The 20,524-nt window shown below is 39.4% G+C and overlaps 1 protein-coding gene across 2 annotated transcripts; it reads left to right on the plus strand.

Annotated features, from left to right (window-relative positions):
• Positions 1–1,107: 1,107 nt before the first annotated feature.
• Positions 1,108–19,976, plus strand: BTBD3 (BTB domain containing 3). 2 transcript variants are annotated; one of them, XM_062573504.1, is made up of 5 exons: positions 1,108–1,168; positions 13,192–13,456; positions 13,968–14,058; positions 14,554–14,672; positions 18,740–19,976. In XM_062573504.1, exons 2-5 carry the CDS (start codon positions 13,314–13,316, stop codon positions 19,770–19,772), a joined length of 1,386 nt encoding a protein of 461 aa, XP_062429488.1. In that variant the 5' UTR covers positions 1,108–1,168; positions 13,192–13,313; the 3' UTR covers positions 19,773–19,976. The 2 variants fall into 2 exon arrangements, with proteins under 2 accessions (XP_062429488.1, XP_062429487.1); XM_062573503.1 differs by lacking the exon at positions 1,108–1,168 and having other exon boundaries at positions 13,134–13,456.
• The last annotated feature ends 548 nt before the right edge of the window (positions 19,977–20,524 follow it).

The following is a 20,524-nucleotide window of genomic DNA, read 5'->3' on the forward strand; positions in this document are numbered from 1 at the left end:
GGGGCTTCTACCTTTGGTCAAGAAAACAGGATAGAAAATTACAGTGGTTATTTAGAGCTAAACATGCTTCTTAAATTCACTTCAAACAATGAATATTTTGTTCGCTTTGCAAGTCCTAATTAAATCATCATTTACACTATAATTTAAGGCATGTACTCTGCTGTTTAAAAATCTATAATAGTTACAAAAATGTGTATATAGTTACTGTTGCTGGTTAGTTTCTTATCTATTTTAATGGATAAAATATTAAAATGGGGAAGTGAAGTACTGATTATCCAGATTACCTTAGCAAGGTGAAATTATGACTACTGTTAAAGTAACATGATGTAGGTAAACGACTCTCTACAGCCGGTACACAATGTTGATTCCGGAAACAACTGTTGCTCCAAAAAGAAGAAGAAAAATCTAAAGCTTAGGATAAAGGCTTTTGCTATGCTTTTAAAAATAAATGCTAGCAACATGTTTTAATTTCCCCTGTGGTTAGATGCAGAGGCGTTATGAGAAATCCCTTATTTAGGAAGGTTTGGGGATAGACCTGGGCGCGGATCCTGGAAACACTTTTATTAATGTAGATTATTTCTCCAGTGGCTCAAAAATTACTACTTAAAAAAAAAAAAAAAAAAAAAAAAAAAAAAAACTTGGCAGTCCTGTAAGCATGAGTAAGAGCAGCTGATGTATGGAAGGATGTACAGAATTAATCTCTTGTTCTGCCATTGAGTTCATTTAAAAGAAAATGTCGGGGGTGGGGGTGGGGAGAGCAGCTTGGTCTCCATGTAGCCTGTTGCTAATGTCAAGATGAAACTCTGGGAGTTTGCTGCCAAAGCAGTTATGCCCTGAGGATGCTGCTGTTTTATTTATTTTATTTCTCTGGTGGTTTCCCGGAGGTGGGAAGGGCGAGGCCGGAGGAGCGCACGCACGTCCCTCCGAGACGTGAGGTAAAGCCGCCGCCAGGCTGAGGGCGGGCGCCCCGTGCGCCCAGGCGGACCCCTCCCCTCCCCCCCTCCTCACACACACGCGCGCGCTCCCACCCGCCACGCGCGCGCCCGGCCCCGCCCCGCCCCGCCGGGCTGCGCGCTCGCGCCCGCCGTGGTGGGGGTGGGGAGGGGGAGCCGTGCGCGGCGTGCGCGTGCGCGGGCCGCTGCGAGGCGCGGCGCGGCGGCGCCCCCAGGTCAGTGCGCGGCGCGCGCCGCTCCCTCACCCACCTTTCCCCCCCCCCACACACACACATACACACACCCGCGCCGCGCGCGCGGCGGGAAGCGGGTGGCGGTTACAGCCGTTACAGGGGCGGCCGGGGCGCGGCGCGGCGCGGGGAGCGGGGCCGCGGCGGAGAGGGTAGCGGGGGCGATGTCGCCGCTGTTTCCCTCCGCCTCGAGGCGGGGGGCGCGCCGCGGGTGTGATGCGTGTGCGGGCGGCCCCCGGCGCTCGGTGAGGGGAGAGGGGGCTGGGGCGGGGAGGCGCCCGCTCATCCCCAGCTGTCCCGTCGCGGGGAGCCCGCGCGAGGGCGGAGGGGGCGTGCGGGTACCTGCAGCGCGCAGAGGCGGCGTGAGCTGCGGGGTTAAATGCTGCAGGGAGCGGCCCGGGGGCGCTTGGCACCTCTGCCCAAAAGTTGGAGGAACTGGGTGCTCGGAGAGCTCCTGAAGAAGCAGTTAATGCTCGGTGTACCTGCCAGAGTTACAGTTCAAGCTCGTGTGAAATGGTTAGGTAATCTGATACAAAGAGCTCCTTGCGAAAATTAAGTTTAGTAAATCACAACTATCATTTGTAGCTGATTTTTCTTTTATTTTAAAGCTAAATGTATGCAATTTTCTATAAAAGTGGGTTGGTTTTGAGTGAACTAGTATTGGGCTATGCTAATCAGCCTTTTAAAATCAAACAGGAAGTAGAGGTAATAGCAAACTTGGGATCTGCCTGTGTGAATGTGCAAGATGTGGCTCTGTTGATGAGAAATTCAGGAAAGCGGTTTCTGCACATAAATGTTTGTAGACTAGAACTTTGATTTGAAAAAGAACACATGAAATTATGTAAGCGTAAACCTAAACAGTTTTTTCTACTTGAAATTGCTTTTCTTTTTCTTCTTTTTTTAAAAAAGAATGTTAAGTATCTTTAAATAAAACTTCCTAGAAGAACAACTAATGCACCCTGTTTAACCTAAATAAACCACCTCTTTACATCCTCCTGGACTTCTTAGCTGAATGTGCTTATATACATGTGTCTGAAGACTGGGTAGTTTTGGGTAAGGGCCCTGCCTTTAGTATTTACAGTTTTCCTGTTTGTTTTGTTTCTAGAACCAGAAAAACTGATGTGTTTATCTGTGATGACCTTCAGGTTAATCTTTTAAATTTGTTTGCCCATAATGTTTCCTGAATTACGATACCTTTCAAAACAGGAGGGAGTGGTGGGTTATCCTCACTTGAAGAAAAGTTTAAATTACGATGATGATGATTAAATGTTCATAAAATGATGTTTCCTAGAATATCTTGTTAAAACAACAAAGGTGTTCTGTATTGTGTCTGAAGGGCACTAGTGGAGCGTTTTTTGTGCGGTTAGTAGTTTTCGCCATTCTTTATTTTCAGCATTTGATCTATATGTCAATCTTTAATCTGCATCCCAGGCTTTTTGTCTGGTGCTTGGGGAGAAAGGCGGTGTGGGATTGTGTGTGTGTATGTATATGTATATACAGCTATATTTGACAACTGCTTTAACTATTACCTACTGGAGTCAGACTTAAAGTAGTTCTTTTGGTGGGAAAGAACTGTACCATTTCCTGTAGAAAGCAAGTGCGTTGTGTCATAAAGCATAGTATCTTGGCTTAATTAGATAGTTTAACTTTACAAGTTAAATCTCTTATGACTTTGTTCATTCCATGTTTTTAAACTAAGTTCTGCAGGATTGTAGAAGTTGAACTGTAGAGCGCAAGAACTGTAGGGCTAGGAAGCTGTGATACTTTGTTTATCGCTAACAGTACACTGCAGCTAAACGCACAATAACTTTCCTTACATTTCCCTTCCAGTGTGCCTCAGCTCTCACCTGGGGAAATGCCTTTTGGAAGAGATATGGAATTCTCTTAACTTCTCCATTAAGGCTGAGAAAAAAATCCAGATTGCAATAGTAATTTTTATTCTGTGGACACCTGCTTGTTAGAGCTTTTGAGCAATTAATTTTTGTGAAGTTACCAACGGTTGTTAGATTTCTGATGAAATCATCACTGCTAGGGTAGGTTCAGTTAAAGCAGAGGTCTGGTGATGATAGGCTGTTGTCTTAAGAAATATAGGTCGTAGTCTGTTACGTGAACTTAAGCAAATGACCCTGGTTTTGCAGCAAAATTTCTGTCATGCCCAGAATTACATTTCTCTGATAATTCAAAATAGTTCTCCAATGGTATTCTCTCTACTGACTCCTCGAACCTTGAAGACTAGTTTTTTGTTTTACACAAGCATTTAGATATCTGACCTAGCGTAAAAGCCCCATTTGTGAGGCACTATGTAAGTAAGCGAGAAGCAACAGTTTGTATCTCAAAGAGCTGATAGATAAGGCAAAAGAAGAACATACGAGGTGGGAATCTTGGAAGAAAAAGATTGAAAGCCTTGTGTGGTGCAAGTTGTCTTCAGTTCTGTTTTCTGCCATAAACGAAGTTGAATTCTGGTTCTGTGTCTTAATTGCAAACCCACTCTGTATCAGAAAACACACTTTGCCCTATCAGCAAGCCTGGGGTGGGGGGCACAGCTTAGATAAAATGCCACCTCACTCACATTTGCAAACCTACTGTTTTCCTGGGCCTGGCTGGTCTTTTTCCTGCTCTTAGGGCCCCATCTGAGTTTGAGAAATCTACAAGCTGGAGTAAAAGAAAACCAAATGAGTCCAGTTATGTTTTAAAATACTTGCAGATTGGTAATCTGTGAATTGAGTATGTAGGATATAGAAGAAGAGAAAATAGATTTGGAAGGCACCTTCAGGTGTCACCTTGTCCTGCCCAGGTGTCCAAATTATGAGGTTACTTGTATTCCTGAGTAAATATTTCGGTCCTCAAGAGGATCATCCACCACTTCATTACAATTTCTGAATGACTTTTTTATAACATCTTTCAGTGATTGGATATTCAGGTACTGTGTTACACTGTATCCACCTTAGCTGCAGCTTCTTTTCTGTAGACTCAAACAATTTAAAGGACTTGCTTCAAAAAATTACATTCTCTAGAATTAGTGCTTCGCTGTCTCCCTCTGACTTAAAGATTGCTTGCTCATCTGTTTTTTCTGAGTGTTTGAAAAGAAAATGACTCTTCAGTTGAGTAGAATTCTTGCTTGCACATGAGAGCTATGGGATTTTACATGTAGGCTTGTAGTAGTCAGTGGAACAAAATCCCTTTAAAATCCAATTAGTAACATGCCACATGCCAGTTACGGTGTGTCACCTTGCCCATGCAGGGGTAGAGGGAAGCACAGACTATGCCCTTTAACACTAGGGAGGCGTTAAAGATACTTATGTATACAGTGGCTTATACTGTTCCTTCTTTGCAGTGTTCTGCCTTCCTTTAGAGTCCTTACGTACATTCAGAGCTGAAAGCAATCACTGCCCTCTTGGAGTTTACTTGAGTTTACTCAGTTTCTGGTCAAGCAACATCACTCAAAGGAATACCATGTTATGTTTGAATAATATAATGCACATAATGCGTACAAAGTACACCTTAGTACTATTTACTTTTGTCTTCAATAATACTCACCTTTAAGATAAAGTTGATACTGCACCATGTGTACCAAAAAGGAGCAAAGGTTTTCATACCATATAAAACTTTGCAATATTTACAGCTAATGTACATTTACCTTCACAATCCCTTAAAATAGCATTGTGCTATTATATTCAATTACTTGCTTCTTCCTTTTTGTCTTTTCCTGTACTGCAGTTCTGACATATCTTAGGCTCCCTAAGACAGCGAGAACAGGCATTTAAGATGTCTCAACATTTCTAGACAAACTACATTTTAAAGACTTATATATATATATATTTTTTCTGAAATCATTATTTTGAGGAGTGTATATATATATGTTCATCTTGAAAATTCATTGTTGCAAAGAAGCTGCTGTTCAGTTGTAAAAAGGTGAAATTAACTGAAATAGTAAAGCATAACTGATCTAGTAGGTAAGAGTGACTGAAACATTTGCAGCATAGGAAGGTAAATCTGATTTTCTATAACAGTTGATAAAGAAAAATATTGCCAATTTTTAATCTTATCTGCAGGACCACCATTCTAAATCCAAGCAGAAGATCCATGTGACCTGAGAGTCTGAACACAAAGCTCTAAGCTAGTAATAAGATTCTGTGTGTCAGAAGAAAAATAATTCAGTACAGTGCAGTTGAACGGAACCGAACATTGCATCCGTTCCTTGAACGCTGATCCTTGAACAGATGCAGCTCAGGTTAGCAGAGATCAGTCCCTCATATCAAAAAACAGAGGTTATTAAACAATTGTCAAAAATTTCCAAGGTGAGTTCTTCATGTGTTTTGATACTTTTGAGAAATGATAGCTACCATGTTTAAGAATGTGCTTCTCATTAAAAGTTTGATTTGCCAGTGTACTCACCTGTTCCTCACCTGTTAAAATGCACTAGAAAACAAGCAGCTGTACCCTTTTTTCCACACTTAACTCATTTAAAGTTTTTTTCTTTACTGAATGCCCTTCTACTATAAGTACAAGTGAGAAATGAGAGAACACAATTGCATTTGCATTAGACCACCTAACCAAAAAAAAAAAGGCTGTTTTTCTTAACCTAGTTGAGACTGCCATGCCACAAGCAGCTTCCAAGAGGTTGATGTTTCTCAGTGTTGTTGTTTGACATAGAGAAGTCAGACTAGTTTGCACATGAATGTGCAAAATGCAGTCCTTGCATTCCGTAGCAGTGTGGCTACAGTAATGCAATCCCCCCTGTGGATCCTCACAGGATAGCTATTCTTTTAGAGTCATTAGTTCTCAAAAATGGGGATTTATTGAGAAGTTGTCTTATCTTTTGCTGTGTTAGCATTTACATTTTACAGACTTACTGATCACTGTATGGGAGGCCAAAGAGGTTTGGGAACCACTGATGGAACAGGACCTTTCAACCTTTCCTTCATAGACCCTATAGTAATTTAACTTAGGTTTTAAAAAACAGTTCCTGATTCAAGTTGAAATTAGTATGAAGGTTTGTCTACATAGGTGAGATCTGACTCTAAGATAAGAAGGGAAGTTCTGCCTGTAGTCATCTGATCCCCATCTCACCACTGAAATAGCCAGCATGCGAGTACTGACTGTAGTGGTGGTTTTTCTGAAGTGCACTAAGATCACTAGCTCTTTTCTCACAGGGCACTGAACAATCATTAAATGCTAATGACTTTTGATTACTGTTGACCTCGGTCAATTTAGAATTAGTGACCTAGAGACGTGTGGGGGGGAGGGAAGTACAGGGAAAACCACTGTATCTCATTACCAATTTCCTGAGCTATCTGATCTCTTCTTTGTACAGCAGTTTTGGTAAGAGGCAGAATAGAATTAAAGTTGACCTCTGCCTTAGAGAAAGGATTGAATGCTTTCAGGTTTGCAATATCATGTTTAGAAGAAAAAAATAATCTCAGTAGTCACTGAGAAATAGAACTCTTTATTTACTTTTTAATCCTACAGATTGTTAGCAACGAAACTTAGTATTAAATGAAATGGGCAAACTAAAGCATTAGTGATGGGAAAATATTTGTCCCTTCTAAAATTTATAGAAAAACAGTTTATCACCTATAATCTTGAGTTGAATTTATCATTTGGTAGTTGCAGTTTTTCTCATCTCAGAGCTCATTTGTAATTCTTGCTTTTACTTTGAATGATCAAGAAGCAAATTAATGTTTATAGGATAAATTGTGAATTCTGCTCTGGGATATTTTCTGCCTGCAGTTACCAAACTATGACATTAGGGGATGTGTATCAGTGGACTGGCAAAATCATGTGTTTTGTGTTGTAGGAAAGCTTTATCGTGTTATTCTGCTCCATCTGCATAGGAGAGAGTGTTTGTATGCGAATTCACTGCAGCAATATCAAATACGAGACTGCAACACTGTAGGCTGTGTACACCTAAACCTTACCCTGTATAGTTATGTTTTATATGGACTATCATTCATGCAGCAAGCATGTTATTGAAAAAGTGCAACTTTAAACATACTTTTTTCTCACTTTAATATGCTAGCTGTATTTATTTTGGTCCAGCTCAGAACAAAATCTATGTAAATCTTTAGTTTTAAGAGCAAAACTTAACAGTATAAATATCTTTTTTTTTTTGCATTAGATTGGCATGTTTTTAGCCTAAATGTGAAGTTATTGAACAGGAAAACTCACACCAAGGTTAAATAGTAAACTTGTAAGTAGGTGAGCAAGAAAGTAATGCAAAAGAATGGCAGCAGCAAAAGTGACATTTAGTTTAAGAACACGTTCATGATAAATCTGCTTTGTCCCAGTAGGCTCCCAGGGATGCATCACAGATGCATCAGTTCCCTTGAACCTTCTGGAAGCAAAGTCTTTTTTTTATTGTTGTTTTGTTTGTTTGTTTTTTAATTGGCCTTTGACTATTAAAATCGATGAACTGGATTCCTACTCAACTCACCATTGTGGGCCTGCACTGCATTTAAAACAATCAATTGAAATTCACTCTGAGGGAAACTTTAGGTAAACATAGGAATAAGTGGTTTCTGTATTCTTAAATGTTTTGATTGCTTTGTCTCAAAAAGGATATTCTTGTAAAATCAGAAGGGGGTAATGAAAATGACTACAGATGTAAAAAAGCAAAAGGCATGAAAATGACTACAGATGTAAAAAAGCAAAAGGCTTTTTGTGAAAATAGAATAAAAAGATTAAGCTTGCTCTGGTAAGAAGACCAATAAGAAGTTACATGCAGAGATATAGCCTACGTAATAGCAAATAATACAAGAATATGGTAATAAAAGGCAACTAAATATTTATTTTTTTAGCTGTATTTACCTGCTTATTTGGCAGCTCAGGACTTTTTGGTTTTGTTTTCTTTAAAGCGTTAAGGGGATTCAGGGGGGAGGAAGGAAATATTAAAAAGTATTTCTATGGATAAAGTCTTGCCAAGTGATTAAATCCTCATACTGTAACACCTAAGACAATCACTAAACAGGGTTAGGAAGAATATTTACCAACAAGCATGTTACTAGAATAGCATAAGACCTGTAGCAAAATACCATTTAGCTATTTTGGACATCAGTTGGAAGCTTCCGGTGTTGATTGAAGATGCAGCACTAGAAGAACCACTGTGCTGGCTTTGAATTACAGTTCTATTCTGATGTTATTCTACTCTTTCCAGCTTTTGGCAATTCTGAGAAAGGAATACTCTAGTTTTTCACCCTGAATTCCAGTTTCTCTATGAGTCTTTACAATTTCAACTTTATTTCTCTCTCTCTCTCTCTCTCTTTTTTTTTTTTTTTTTTTTTTTTTTTTTTTTTTTGTAGGAGACTTTTTCTAAGCAAGATTTCAAGTCCATTTCCATGCTGCAGGTAGAAGTTGGTACAATTTGGGTTAGTTTCAGTTCTGCTAATCAGAAACCTGTGAAAGAGCAAGGATATTGGAAGATTTTGTTGTCCATACTGCATTTTTACATGACGAAATCAAGAGTAGAGCTCTCGGTCCTCTTTTCAGGTGATCCATCTTATAAACAGAAGGATTGGACGGGAAGTTGGGAAGAATTCTTTAAAGTTACTAAATAATTCACAGCCCAGGCTTCTTCATAAATAGTTATTCTCCTTAGCAATTTTTTTTATTATTTTACATGTCATCATTAGATGACTGATTAAAGTCAACTTAAATTCAATAAAAAGTAGCAGCAACCAGGTAGATTTGTTAAACATTGACATTGTGTATTTATTTTGGTTAATCGAGATTTACTTTCCAAAATATGCTTTGTAATAAGGGGAATCCAGAATTTAAACAAAGAACTTTAATAATGCATAGGCATAATAACTGCCAAGGGAAAAACTTGGCAGCTTTACAAAAGAGAAATATATGCATTTTCTCATTGCCCATTGGAATTCATTCTTCTATTCAGGAACTAAATGTTACAGAAAACTGGGGATTTTGATGAAATCTTGTTTCTTATGGAATTGTACAGTTCATAATACTGGGGATTTTGATTAAATCTTGTTTCTTATGGAATTGTCCAGTTCATAATACTATATGAAAAACTGGACTGTAAATATGAGATATAGGAAGAAATATGAACTATTGGAAAACAAATTGAGGGTAGACTTATTGTAGCATAAGAGACTGATGTAATATGAGAAAGAATACTTGTGTCACCCTGGAAATTAAATGGTTTCTCAGTTGGAATTGACCTTTAGAAAGGTATGATCATACTATTACTGTACTATTAAAAGTTGCACACCAAGAGTTGCATTACAATATGTCTCTTATGCCGTATGCCATCCTTCACAATAGTGTCAAGGCACATTATGATCTTAAAGGATAAATAAAACCACTTGGCAAAAATAAGACGCAGATTTTTATTTGAACAACAAAATTGATGTTTTTGAATTTTAAGAATATTTCTCCAGGAGCTGATTTCCAGAGGCTTATAAATAGCCCCTAATAATTTGAAGGGAAGTGAGACCTGAGGCATAGTGTCTCAGGTTTAGAATAGATTCCTTTTCTTAGTTTTTCCACCTCTAAACATAGGCATAAAGAAAATCTAAAATGCCAGATACGAATTTCCGACACCCTTATGTTAAAATATTTCTGGTTTGACTACAGTTATTTCTAAAGTAAAGATTTGTGTATTTTTGAAGTTTTTTCCCCTCTCTCTTTCTTTTAAGTTGCATTTATAAAGTTATGTTAATGTAGAATTGTTGAAAATGAGAACGATTGAAGAGGGTTGAGAATGCATCATGAGAAATTTTTGGAGAAATGAATAGAAGATCTTCTAGTGAGAAAAGATCAATTTCCTTGATCCTCTCACCAGACAGAGACTTGATTCGAACTTGGGATTTTGACTAGTCTTTCGACGGGGAGTAGTCTGTGGCTTGTGCTGATTGCTAGTATATTGATTTGTAAAGTCATTACCAGTATGTGTATACTAAAAGAGGAAACAGTGTTACGGGAAAGTAGATGGAAACTGCCACTGAAGCAAAAAGAAGAGTGTTATGACTGGCACAAATTTTTTCTCATTTTTTTTTTTTTTTTGACTTTGTGTCTAATGATTGATGTGTGACATCTTGTCTCTGAGTTAATAGAAAGTTTGGTGGAAAATGTTGTTAAAAACTGTAAGAGGTTCATACTCTTTTGTAGGAACTTTTGAAGCCTTTGGGGAAATCAGTATCATCTATTTTCCTGTTGTAGCAGACCAGGTTTTGCTGGGTGGATTAAGAACAGGCAGAGAGCAATTGAGCTGGCTTCTTTTTTGCAGGGGTATACTTCTGTCCTGTCATGTGGAAATTATTTCCTTGTCTATTAGGTTCTATGTGACTTCTGGATCCAGGCTGATCATCCTTCAGCTTTGGCTTCTTGCTGTCTTCCTTCCCCAAGAAAGTAGAGCGTGTTATATGTGCATGGTGTTTTACAGAGGTTGAAGGTATCGCTTGCTCCTACTGGTTCGTATTTACTTATTACTCTTTCCCAGACCGAGTTAACCAGTAGATCTGTCTGTCACTCCATTTTTCTTCTGAAGCCTCCCAGTGACCTTATCTGGTAATTAATGATGTATGTGTATAATCTTTGAATTCGTCAAAGGGTTTGAAAAAGAATGTATGTACTATACTAATATATAAAATGGATGTATGGAATTAAAATCAGATCTCCCGTATGACTCTCCCAACCCCTGAAACCCTTCCCCTTGTGCCATCTGCAAGGCTAAAAATCAGATTTTTCTGAAGACCGTGCTCTTTTCTTTCTGGCTTGTATCTTTAAAAATCTTTAAACTTCTTTCTTATGAAATGTCATCCCTATGCAGAGGCAAAAAGGTTATTTTTGTAACTAGAAGGGCTGGAAACCTACTTAAGGAGGAAAAAAGAATAATTTGCACAAACCTAACAAACTGAAATTTCATGCTGAGAATACCTGCTCTGACCCCATTATAAGCTCTCAGCTGTGAGCAGTTACAAACATCCCACCTAGGGGACTGGGTTTCTTTCTCCTTTACTCTTCCCTTTGCCTCCACAGTTCAACATGATTTAGACTGTTCATTTCTCTCCTAAATCAATCTGTCACAGATTTACAAAAGGGGGAAGGGAGGAAAAAGCAGCTGGAAATGATACCGACTCAAACGTGTGCAGCAGAAGGCATGGGATGGCTACTGCCAGTCTTTAGTTAGTGGTTGATGTGAAGGGTATTTCAGGGAGACTGGATAATCTGTGAAATACTTGCACTTAGGTTTTTAGAGTTCTTGGGTTTAAAAGACATTCTGAAATGGGGTTATGGAGCTATGCCTGTGATTCCAGCAGTCGCAGTGGTGTTTTCGGTAAACAGCCGGAATAATGTTCCTGTGCTTAAGTTTAAGTCAGTGGCAGGTTTCTGCCATGGACTTCAGCAGGGTCGGTCATTTCGTCACCCCTTCCTCCACTTCTATTTCACCGTTACATTCTTGTCCAGGAAAATTAATTAAGGGTAAATGACAGTAAGCTGATATTGACATCAAAGGGGTTTTTATTTTTCTTTAAAACTTGGGGGGGGAAAAGTATGGAATGATATTTGAACTACGGATCATCTAAAAACTGATATTTTAAGGTGTAAAGTGTTGCTATCTAATATTTTTTATTTCTTTGCTTTTTTAAGTGATTATGCATGCCAATTTTTTTAGACACTTGACCTACTATTAAGGAAATTGAATCTAAATTTAAGTTCTTAATAAACTAATGAATGTAAATTAGGTTTCTTTCCTATTTAAATGGTTCGGCTGGCTAAGCTTATATCCTGTTTATTTTAAAAAGTATTTATTAATGAAACCAGTGTGTATTTGCATCTCAAGGAGTGATTTCTGCCCGAGACTCTCAAAGTCATTTGGACTTTTTCATCTAATGCTTTGAAATATTGATTAAATATATTCATTCTGATTTGCTTGAATCTGATTTGCACGTTTAGAAGTTTTCCTCTGAAGTGGTGCAGCCGTGTCTGGTGTTAGCTGGCCTAATTAACACTGTTTAGTGATTTGGGACCCCCGTCCGAGGCTGTTTCTTTATCTAGAAACATAAGGAGTTAAAGCTAAAGCTGTGACCTCATCTCTATTCATGTTACACTGGAATATAAACCGCACTGAAAGGGATTGTTTAACTGAAACGTTCTCTCTTCTGCTGCTAGTTTTAGTTCAGTTTGGTTCTGATACTTTGAGCTCTCCTTGCTGAACAGGTGTTACGGTAGGGATTTGTGGAGTGCTACAGAATCATGCTAATATCAAACGTATGTGGAAATAGCTCCCACAGAAACATTTAGACTCAGATATGTTTTTCTACCTGGTTCAGCCTTGCTATCATTTCCCTGTGAAAATTCAAGAAGCGCCAAGGAGATCTGAGACGTGCGTGCTGCTGGCCAGTCGTGTGCTTATGTAACTGCGCGTGCAGTTTGCTTTATCGCTTGGCTCTGCATACTAAATGAAGAGCGCAACTGCTGTCGCTTTAATGTTAGAGCCGTGTACGTTGCAATAGGTGTCACTGTGCCGCTGGGTCCAATCGTTATCGGTGACTTCAGCTATTGGCTCCGAAGGCTGGCTGCCTCCATCTGCAGGGCTGTAATACCTACGCTGTTCGGATCCGCTCAGCGCACGAGTTCAGCTGGCTGAGCCGACCGGCAGTGCTACAGCGCATCCAGCTCCTCTCTTTCAAAAAGCCAGCGCTGTAGCTGCGTGCCTGCCCTCTTTGCAGGGGGTAGCGCTTTCAAGTGATTCGATTTCGGGAAATCTGGGAAGAAATAAAACTGGCAAGAATGATGGGGATGTATTTAACAATTCAAGTACTGGATCAAACTTAAAGCCAGTTTCTTATTCGGTGTCCTGTAAAGGTCACCTTGCCTTGCTGAAAAAGAAACAAACTCTCAGCTCTGCTGCTCTGTTTAACAGCTTACACTGACATTTCTTAATGTTTGTAGCTAGTTAGGCTATCTAGCTATACAGACAAGTATACTCATGGTAGATGAGAAGGGGAAGAACATGAAATGTCTCACCTTCTTCTTGATGCTTCCAGAGACAGTCAAGAACAGGTCCAAGAAAAGCTCTAAGAAGGGAAATAGCAGCAGCAGTAGTAGCAGCAAATTGCCTCCAGTTTGCTATGAAATCATTACATTGAAGACCAAAAAGAAGAAGAAGATGGCTGCTGATATTTTTCCCCGAAAGAAGCCAGCCAACACTAATACAACTGCTGTCCAGCAGTACCACCAACAAAATCTCAACAACAACAACACTATTCCAGCACCTAATTGGCAAGGACTTTATCCAACCATCAGAGAGAGGTAAGTTCAGGACAGTTATTTTTGCTGTTTAAATAGTGGGTGGAAAGTATCCAAATGCTTGTAATGCTTATATTTAGCTTTTCATTTATATGCTGAATAAAACACAGTTCTCTTGATTTTTCATTAAGCAAATATTTCAGTAATGGAAGACATTTAAAGTCTCTTTTTTCAGTCAGTACAGCTGTTTGTCTTGAGTAAATAAGTGTTGCTACAACATACCAATAAAGATTTGCTTTTAGACCTTAGTGGAGATTTTTAGTGATACATGCTCTTGATTTTGATTTTCACTTTCTGAAAAGTTTTCGTAAGCTTGTGCTCTTATTCCTCTGACGTCGATTTTTTTTCCCAGTATATTTGTGTGATGATGTGTGAAGTGGCTTAAACAAAGTGTGACCTGCTTTTCTTTCTGCTAACATGCAACTTCATGGTGTTAAGGAGTTTAATCTCTTGGGTTTGGGGCAAGCACGGAGTTATTGGACACCATAAATTAACACGTTGCTTCTGTTCGTAGAAATGCAGTGATGTTCAACAACGATTTGATGGCCGATGTCCATTTTGTGGTTGGGCCCCCAGGTGCGACCCAGCGGTTGCCAGGACACAAAGTAAGCAACAGCTGCATTTGTGGCTCAGACGGGAGGGCAGCCAGGGAGCTCCCACGGTTACACCAGCACGTACCGTGGGAGACTCGGCTCTTCTGAGGCAGACGCAATTCTGTATTTTAAAAAGTTGCACCCAGTTAAATACCCTGATCTTTACCTTTTTGTGTATTTCCAGTTAAATATTTGTCAGGATAAGATGCTCGTTGTAAGGTTAAGAGAATACCACTTGTTCTGTTTTATTAATATTACTCTTGAACTTTTTCTAGAAATAGAAAACTTCTGTAATGGAATTAAGCATTTTCCAGTAGCTAATGCATGTATGCCCAAGAGATAAATGCGAAGAAAATATGTTACTTTATTCTTAAGTTTGACTTTCTCATATAAGTGTGCCTAGTGTCAGTTGGAGGAGCCAGTGTATTCAGAGTGGCTCTCCCACACTGTTTTTATTGGCAGTGCTTTCAGTTTAAAGCATGAAATAAGATTTCCCTCTCTCAACAGTATGTCCTGGCTGTTGGGAGCTCTGTATTCCATGCGATGTTTTACGGAGAGCTTGCTGAGGACAAAGATGAAATCCGTATACCAGATGTTGAGCCTGCTGCTTTTCTCGCTATGCTGAAGTAAGCATCATTCATCTGCTATATATATCTTTCTTTATGATGCATACATACACTGGTAATGTCACAGTTAAAGTATTAGATGAGTATATGCAGACAGGAAACAGTTGTTTAAAAATATTCTTCCTTTTGTGTTTCAAGTATTTCAAACTTTTATTTTCACCTGCTTTTGATCTGCCCCTCTACTCTGAGACACACAAACAGTAGGCTAATGTAGGCAGTTGTAAATAATGACTTTGACAGGGGATCTTTGGGTGCATTGTATACTGTAATGCCTATTGATTTGATTTGTCACTGCACATGTTACACAAAGGAATGGAGTTACTAAAAAGAATTGTTAGCTGTAACAAAAAACCTATTCTACTTTGCAAGCATAGTGAGAAGTTTTTTTTAAAAAAAAAAAAAAAAAAAAAAAAACAGAATGGCTGGGTTTGTATTTTGATATAGTTTCAGCTCTTTTGTAAACTTACTGTATACAGAACTTGTCTTAGAAGAACAAGCCTAAATTATCAAATATAGCCTCTGAAAAAATAAATTTCTGCTCATATATCATATTGATGTGTTTGGAAAGTTTTAAAAATGGGGTTTTATTTGGCTCATGAGAAGAAACACAGAAAAATGATGATTAGGTACACTATTTCATTTCCTCATGCAAACTGCATAAGAATCGCTGTCTTTTTCTAAGCAAGCACAATGAAACAGTTTCCCTGCTGAATTGCCTTTGAATGTATCTTGAAACTACATTTTTTTAAAGAGAAATTTCCTGTCACAGGAATGCTTTGGCTTTTGAGTTTTTTTCCTTCAGCTTTAGCAACTGTCACTGCTTTCAGATGAAGAATATACATCAGTGGCTGAAATAACCTTCTAATATACTTGCATGTAGTGGTACAATCGCTAGCTAACAACTTAATTTCATAGACTGTTTTGACTAGCTTGTGATTGTGGAATAGTTTTTTTGTTTTTTTTTTCCTTGTGTATTTCAGTAGCACTGTAGATGAATGTTCAAAGTTGCATATGGAGTTTGCTGCATAGAGACTTTAGAGATTATCATGAACATGGGAAATGTTTTGGACAGGTATCAGTAGCTGCCAGGAAAAGCTGAGCTCACACAGCTGTTGTGTGGGTCTGGAATATAAAGTTAAGATATGATATTGTGTAGGTAGATGTATTACAGATCCTTGGTTTGGACCTTTCTGGTTTTGTGCATGCTTTTTTGCAGAGTTTAGACTTGTGCTTTACTTTCATGCAGAATTCTGGAAGGCACAAATACAAGATACTTGAATTTCCCCCTGCCCCCTTCCTTTTTGAACAGCAAATCTATTTCACTGTGGCTAAAAGTGATTTGCCATGTAAAAACTGAATGCTTTTTGTATTTGTCACTGTTCTGAAGAAATCTGTTTAGAGAACAAACCTAGAAGAGAGAATATCAATACCAACATCTAGGGCTTGGCAAATGATTTTTCCTGTAGCAATTTAGGAAACTATCTTTGAGAGCATGGCCAGAACCATGGAATTCCTTATCCTTTAAGCTTTTATTTTAAAAAACAAAAACCCACAAACTTTTTGTCTTTGTGGATGTTGAGATAACCTTGCCAGTGTGCACTTTCCGTGATGCGGTCTGCCTGTGCCTGCAGAGTGCTCCAGTGTCTGCGGATGGCAGGGCTGCCTGCAGCTGTGGTGGTGCAGCAGAGGAGAAGGGATGCAGTGCAGCATTCCCCTCATCGCATGATCTGGAGCATGTGCTGCACTGGGTGGAGCTTGTGAGGCAGCTACAGGCCCCCTTCCCTTCTCCCCTCCCCAGGAAATTCCCCCACGAGTGCTCCCTGTAACGGCTGTGAGCAGTGGAAAGCTGAAGGCTGAGAACACTGAGACTAAAGAGGAAAAGACTTTTACCCATCCCAAAATAGTCCTCTCCTTCATACTCCTTTGCATAGTCAGGAGAGGTGCAGTGTAATCTGCATAAGAAAATACATTCAGTTAATCTTTTTTTTCCCTGGGCAGTGAATTGTTATGCCATAAATATTATTTGTCTTTAACTGTGTAGTATGCATACTGATGACAAATGAGAGTCAAAATATTGCTAGACATAATATAGTCTTTACTACTAGAAAGTAGAAACTAACTACTAGACAGTAGTTATTCCTCCAGTAAAACTGTTTGGCTGTTCTCTACAGTTTTAAAATTAAGAAGTTGTTAAATTCGTACTGTGATGCACTGAACTATTATCTTTGATATATTGTATCTTATCTTTATCTTGACTGTTGAAGTTAGAACCATCATCTCATTTTAACCCAAGATGGAGTATATTACATCAGACCCCATGATTTAGCTACAGAGTCCTCTTGTTCAAGAAAAGGTTGGAACCGGAATATCAGCAGTTGCAGTTCAGAATCAAGTGCATTGGCAGAGCGAGAAATGTGGAATATTGCATACAGCCAATCTGTACTATGTCTATTGTAAATCAGTCATATTAGTTCTTCACTTTCATGGATATTAAACTAGCAACTTTTGTACTATTTAAATTTAAAACAGATGTCATTCTCTGCTGTATTAGCAGGCAAAGAGAAGTAATAGAAGGGAAAAAAGTTGGAATCGTAACAATAAACAAATTGAAATATCGAAAGCTTCTTGAACAGTAAAGGACCTAAGCCTATAACCTGTGAGCTATAGGTGTGATATTTTTTGGTACAAATAGCTCAGCTGAAACCAAGTAATAAGGCAGGAAGAGTTGGGCCTATGTTAGCATTCTTTCTCTCTGTAACCACTTGCATTTTACTGTATTGCTTGGGCAGTATCTGCTCTAAGCGTATTTTCAAAGCATGACTTGGAGAAAAGCATACAAGTTCATTTTAACCACAGATTCAAATTTACTGGAATTTATTCTACCCTAGAAATCATGACTACTCCTTAGTATTTTCCTCATTACTATCCTTTTCATCACTAACTAGAAGTCACTTGCAGGTCAGAATCTCAGTCAGTCGCACTATCTGCAAAAACAGATGCAAAGACGAGATACTTACAACTGTAATAAGATCAGTGTAAATACTAATTCCACTTTATAAGCAAGTTCTGCTCTGTAAAAATGCATTGTGTTGGGAAACTTGCTACCTGGAACATTTTAATTACTACAAGGTTGCATTTAACTTTAATTTTACTGGAGAAAGTCACAGTGATCAGCTATAACCATCAAGACCTCTTCATTCATATGAAGAGTAAAACTGTGTAGTGTGGTTTTAACACACTGCATTTACCAACAGCAAATGAGGCCCTGAAGCATGAGATATTAAAAAAGCAAACTCTACATTTCTTTATTTTCCTATGAGCAATGAATATGAGCAATTTAGTCACATAAATAGAATTTAACTTTCATCTCTTCCACCACATTAGCCTAACAGTAAAGCCTTTACTCCATTTATGCACTGAGACTGTGAGAAAACACTGTTATTGGAGTTAGGATGTTGTAAGCATTAATGAAGACGCAGAATTCTTATTTTCAGGTTTGCTTTTCCTGTGGGTTTCATCATTCTGTAAGAAAACACAGTAGTTGTAAAGTACGAAGATGGCAGCATCTGATGTACTTGGATAGCACTTCACTTCCGATAGACTAGTTAGCTATCTCAGTAAATTATAAAAATTCACTACCATGGGACATCCAGTCCTAGTCCTCTTTGCTACACGTGTTGCAGACTGTATTGTTTGCCGTACGTTAGCCGTTCAGGAGCTATCTGCTGGGGAGGATAGCCCCTTGTTAATCAAAACGTGTACTGGGGGAAAACAGCTGGAGGGGGCTGTAGTTTGTAAATGTAACCAGCATCTGTGTAACCTGTGCCTCAAATGTAATAAAGTCTTGCTCACCTTAGATGTCAGCCTATTCAATTCCATGGCCTTGTACCTGTCGTGAATTTGGATGGTACCTTCTCTGTGAATTTAATGAATGTTCTCCAAAAGGCACTGTTTAGTTCTGATGCGGAGTCATTTAGGAATTCTTCGTCTCTGATTTTCAGATGTTGTTGACAGGTGGTGGTTTTTTGCATTAAGCAGTAGTGTTACATGCCTGTGTTTTATTTCAGATACATATATTGTGATGAAATTGATTTGGCTGCAGATACCGTGTTGGCTACTCTTTATGCTGCAAAAAAGTATATCGTCCCTCATCTTGCCCGCGCCTGTGTCAACTTCCTAGAGACAAGTCTAAGTGCAAAGAATGCCTGTGTGCTGCTCTCCCAGAGCTGCTTATTTGAGGAACCTGACCTGACCCAGCGCTGCTGGGAAGTGATTGATGCCCAAGCCGAGCTGGCTTTGAAATCTGAGGGATTCTGTGACATTGATTTTCAGACGCTCGAAAGCATTCTCCGAAGGGAGACTCTGAATGCCAAAGAAATTGTTGTTTTTGAAGCAGCTCTGAACTGGGCTGAAGTTGAGTGTCAGCGACAAGAGCTAACCGCTACTATCGAGAATAAGCGCAAGGTCCTAGGAAAGGCTCTGTACTTGATACGCATCCCTACCATGGCACTCGATGACTTTGCGAACGGTGCTGCACAGTCTGGGATCCTGACTCTCAACGAAACCAATGACATCTTCCTTTGGTATACAGCAGCCAAAAAGCCAGAGTTGCAATTTGTAAGCAAGCCCCGGAAAGGCCTCGTTCCTCAGCGGTGCCACCGTTTCCAATCCTGTGCTTACCGCAGCAACCAGTGGCGTTACAGGGGCCGATGTGACAGCATTCAGTTTGCTGTTGATAAGAGAGTGTTTATTGCTGGCTTTGGGCTGTATGGCTCCAGCTGTGGATCAGCAGAATACAGTGCCAAGATTGAACTCAAACGACAAGGAGTTATACTAGGCCAGAACTTGAGTAAATATTTCTCAGATGGTTCTAGTAACACTTTTCCTGTGTGGTTTGAATATCCAGTGCAGATTGAGCCTGACACCTTTTACACAGCTAGTGTGATTCTGGATGGTAATGAACTAAGTTATTTTGGACAAGAAGGAATGACAGAAGTTCAGTGTGGGAAAGTGACTGTTCAGTTTCAGTGCTCTTCAGACAGTACAAATGGCACTGGTGTACAGGGAGGGCAGATTCCCGAACTCATATTTTATGCCTGAGTGAAACGGTGCGGAGAAGAAGTGTTTTGCAATGGAGAATCTGTCTGGTTTGGACCTACTGATGCTTAGCTTTTTATCTGCAGATAACATGATCAGTACAGGTAATACGTAACTAAACTCTGTGGGCAAGTTACTGGCTTGCTGTTCTTGTAACAGTGTTGGTGATAAAGTCTAGGTGTAATATTTAACTCTAAACTGGAACTCTTAGGAAGAAGCAAGTTTTAAAAGCTTTGTGAGAGAGGCATGTTCCTGCTGACCCTTCCTTTGTTGATGCATCCGTAACCATCAGAGGATGCCCCCATCCTCTGTCTCACAGATTTTAGGATTCCTTACACTAAACAGTGTCTTCAGTGATCAGGTTTTTCTTCTTCATTTCTTGCTCTCTGTTTCTCATTGTTTTAGTGAGAGAGCGGAAGAAAGTGGAGAGCCTTGTTTTATGGCTCTCTTCTGTCTGCTCCTCAGACTTAACAGATTCTAATAAGCTGGATGACTTTTTATCCTGATGGCTGAAAGAGGTGCCTCAGCAGTAAGCAGAAAAAATGCATGTTATGCCTTCATCAGGTGAGATTCTCCCATGGCCAGCTGCAGGGAAAGGGAGAGAAATAAGCAGTTTTCCAGAAGCTACACAGCATGCCCTGCACAGTGTAAGGACATGCTTACAGCAAAGGATCTGGGCTTGGTTCCCCTCAGAGTTCACGTTCTAGGAATTCCACCTGGAAGGCAGGGAAGTATTTGCATGTGCACAAATTGCA

This window comes from Rhea pennata, chromosome 3 (assembly GCF_028389875.1).
Source record: "Rhea pennata isolate bPtePen1 chromosome 3, bPtePen1.pri, whole genome shotgun sequence".
In the NCBI taxonomy this organism is placed as follows: domain Eukaryota; kingdom Metazoa; phylum Chordata; class Aves; order Rheiformes; family Rheidae; genus Rhea; species Rhea pennata.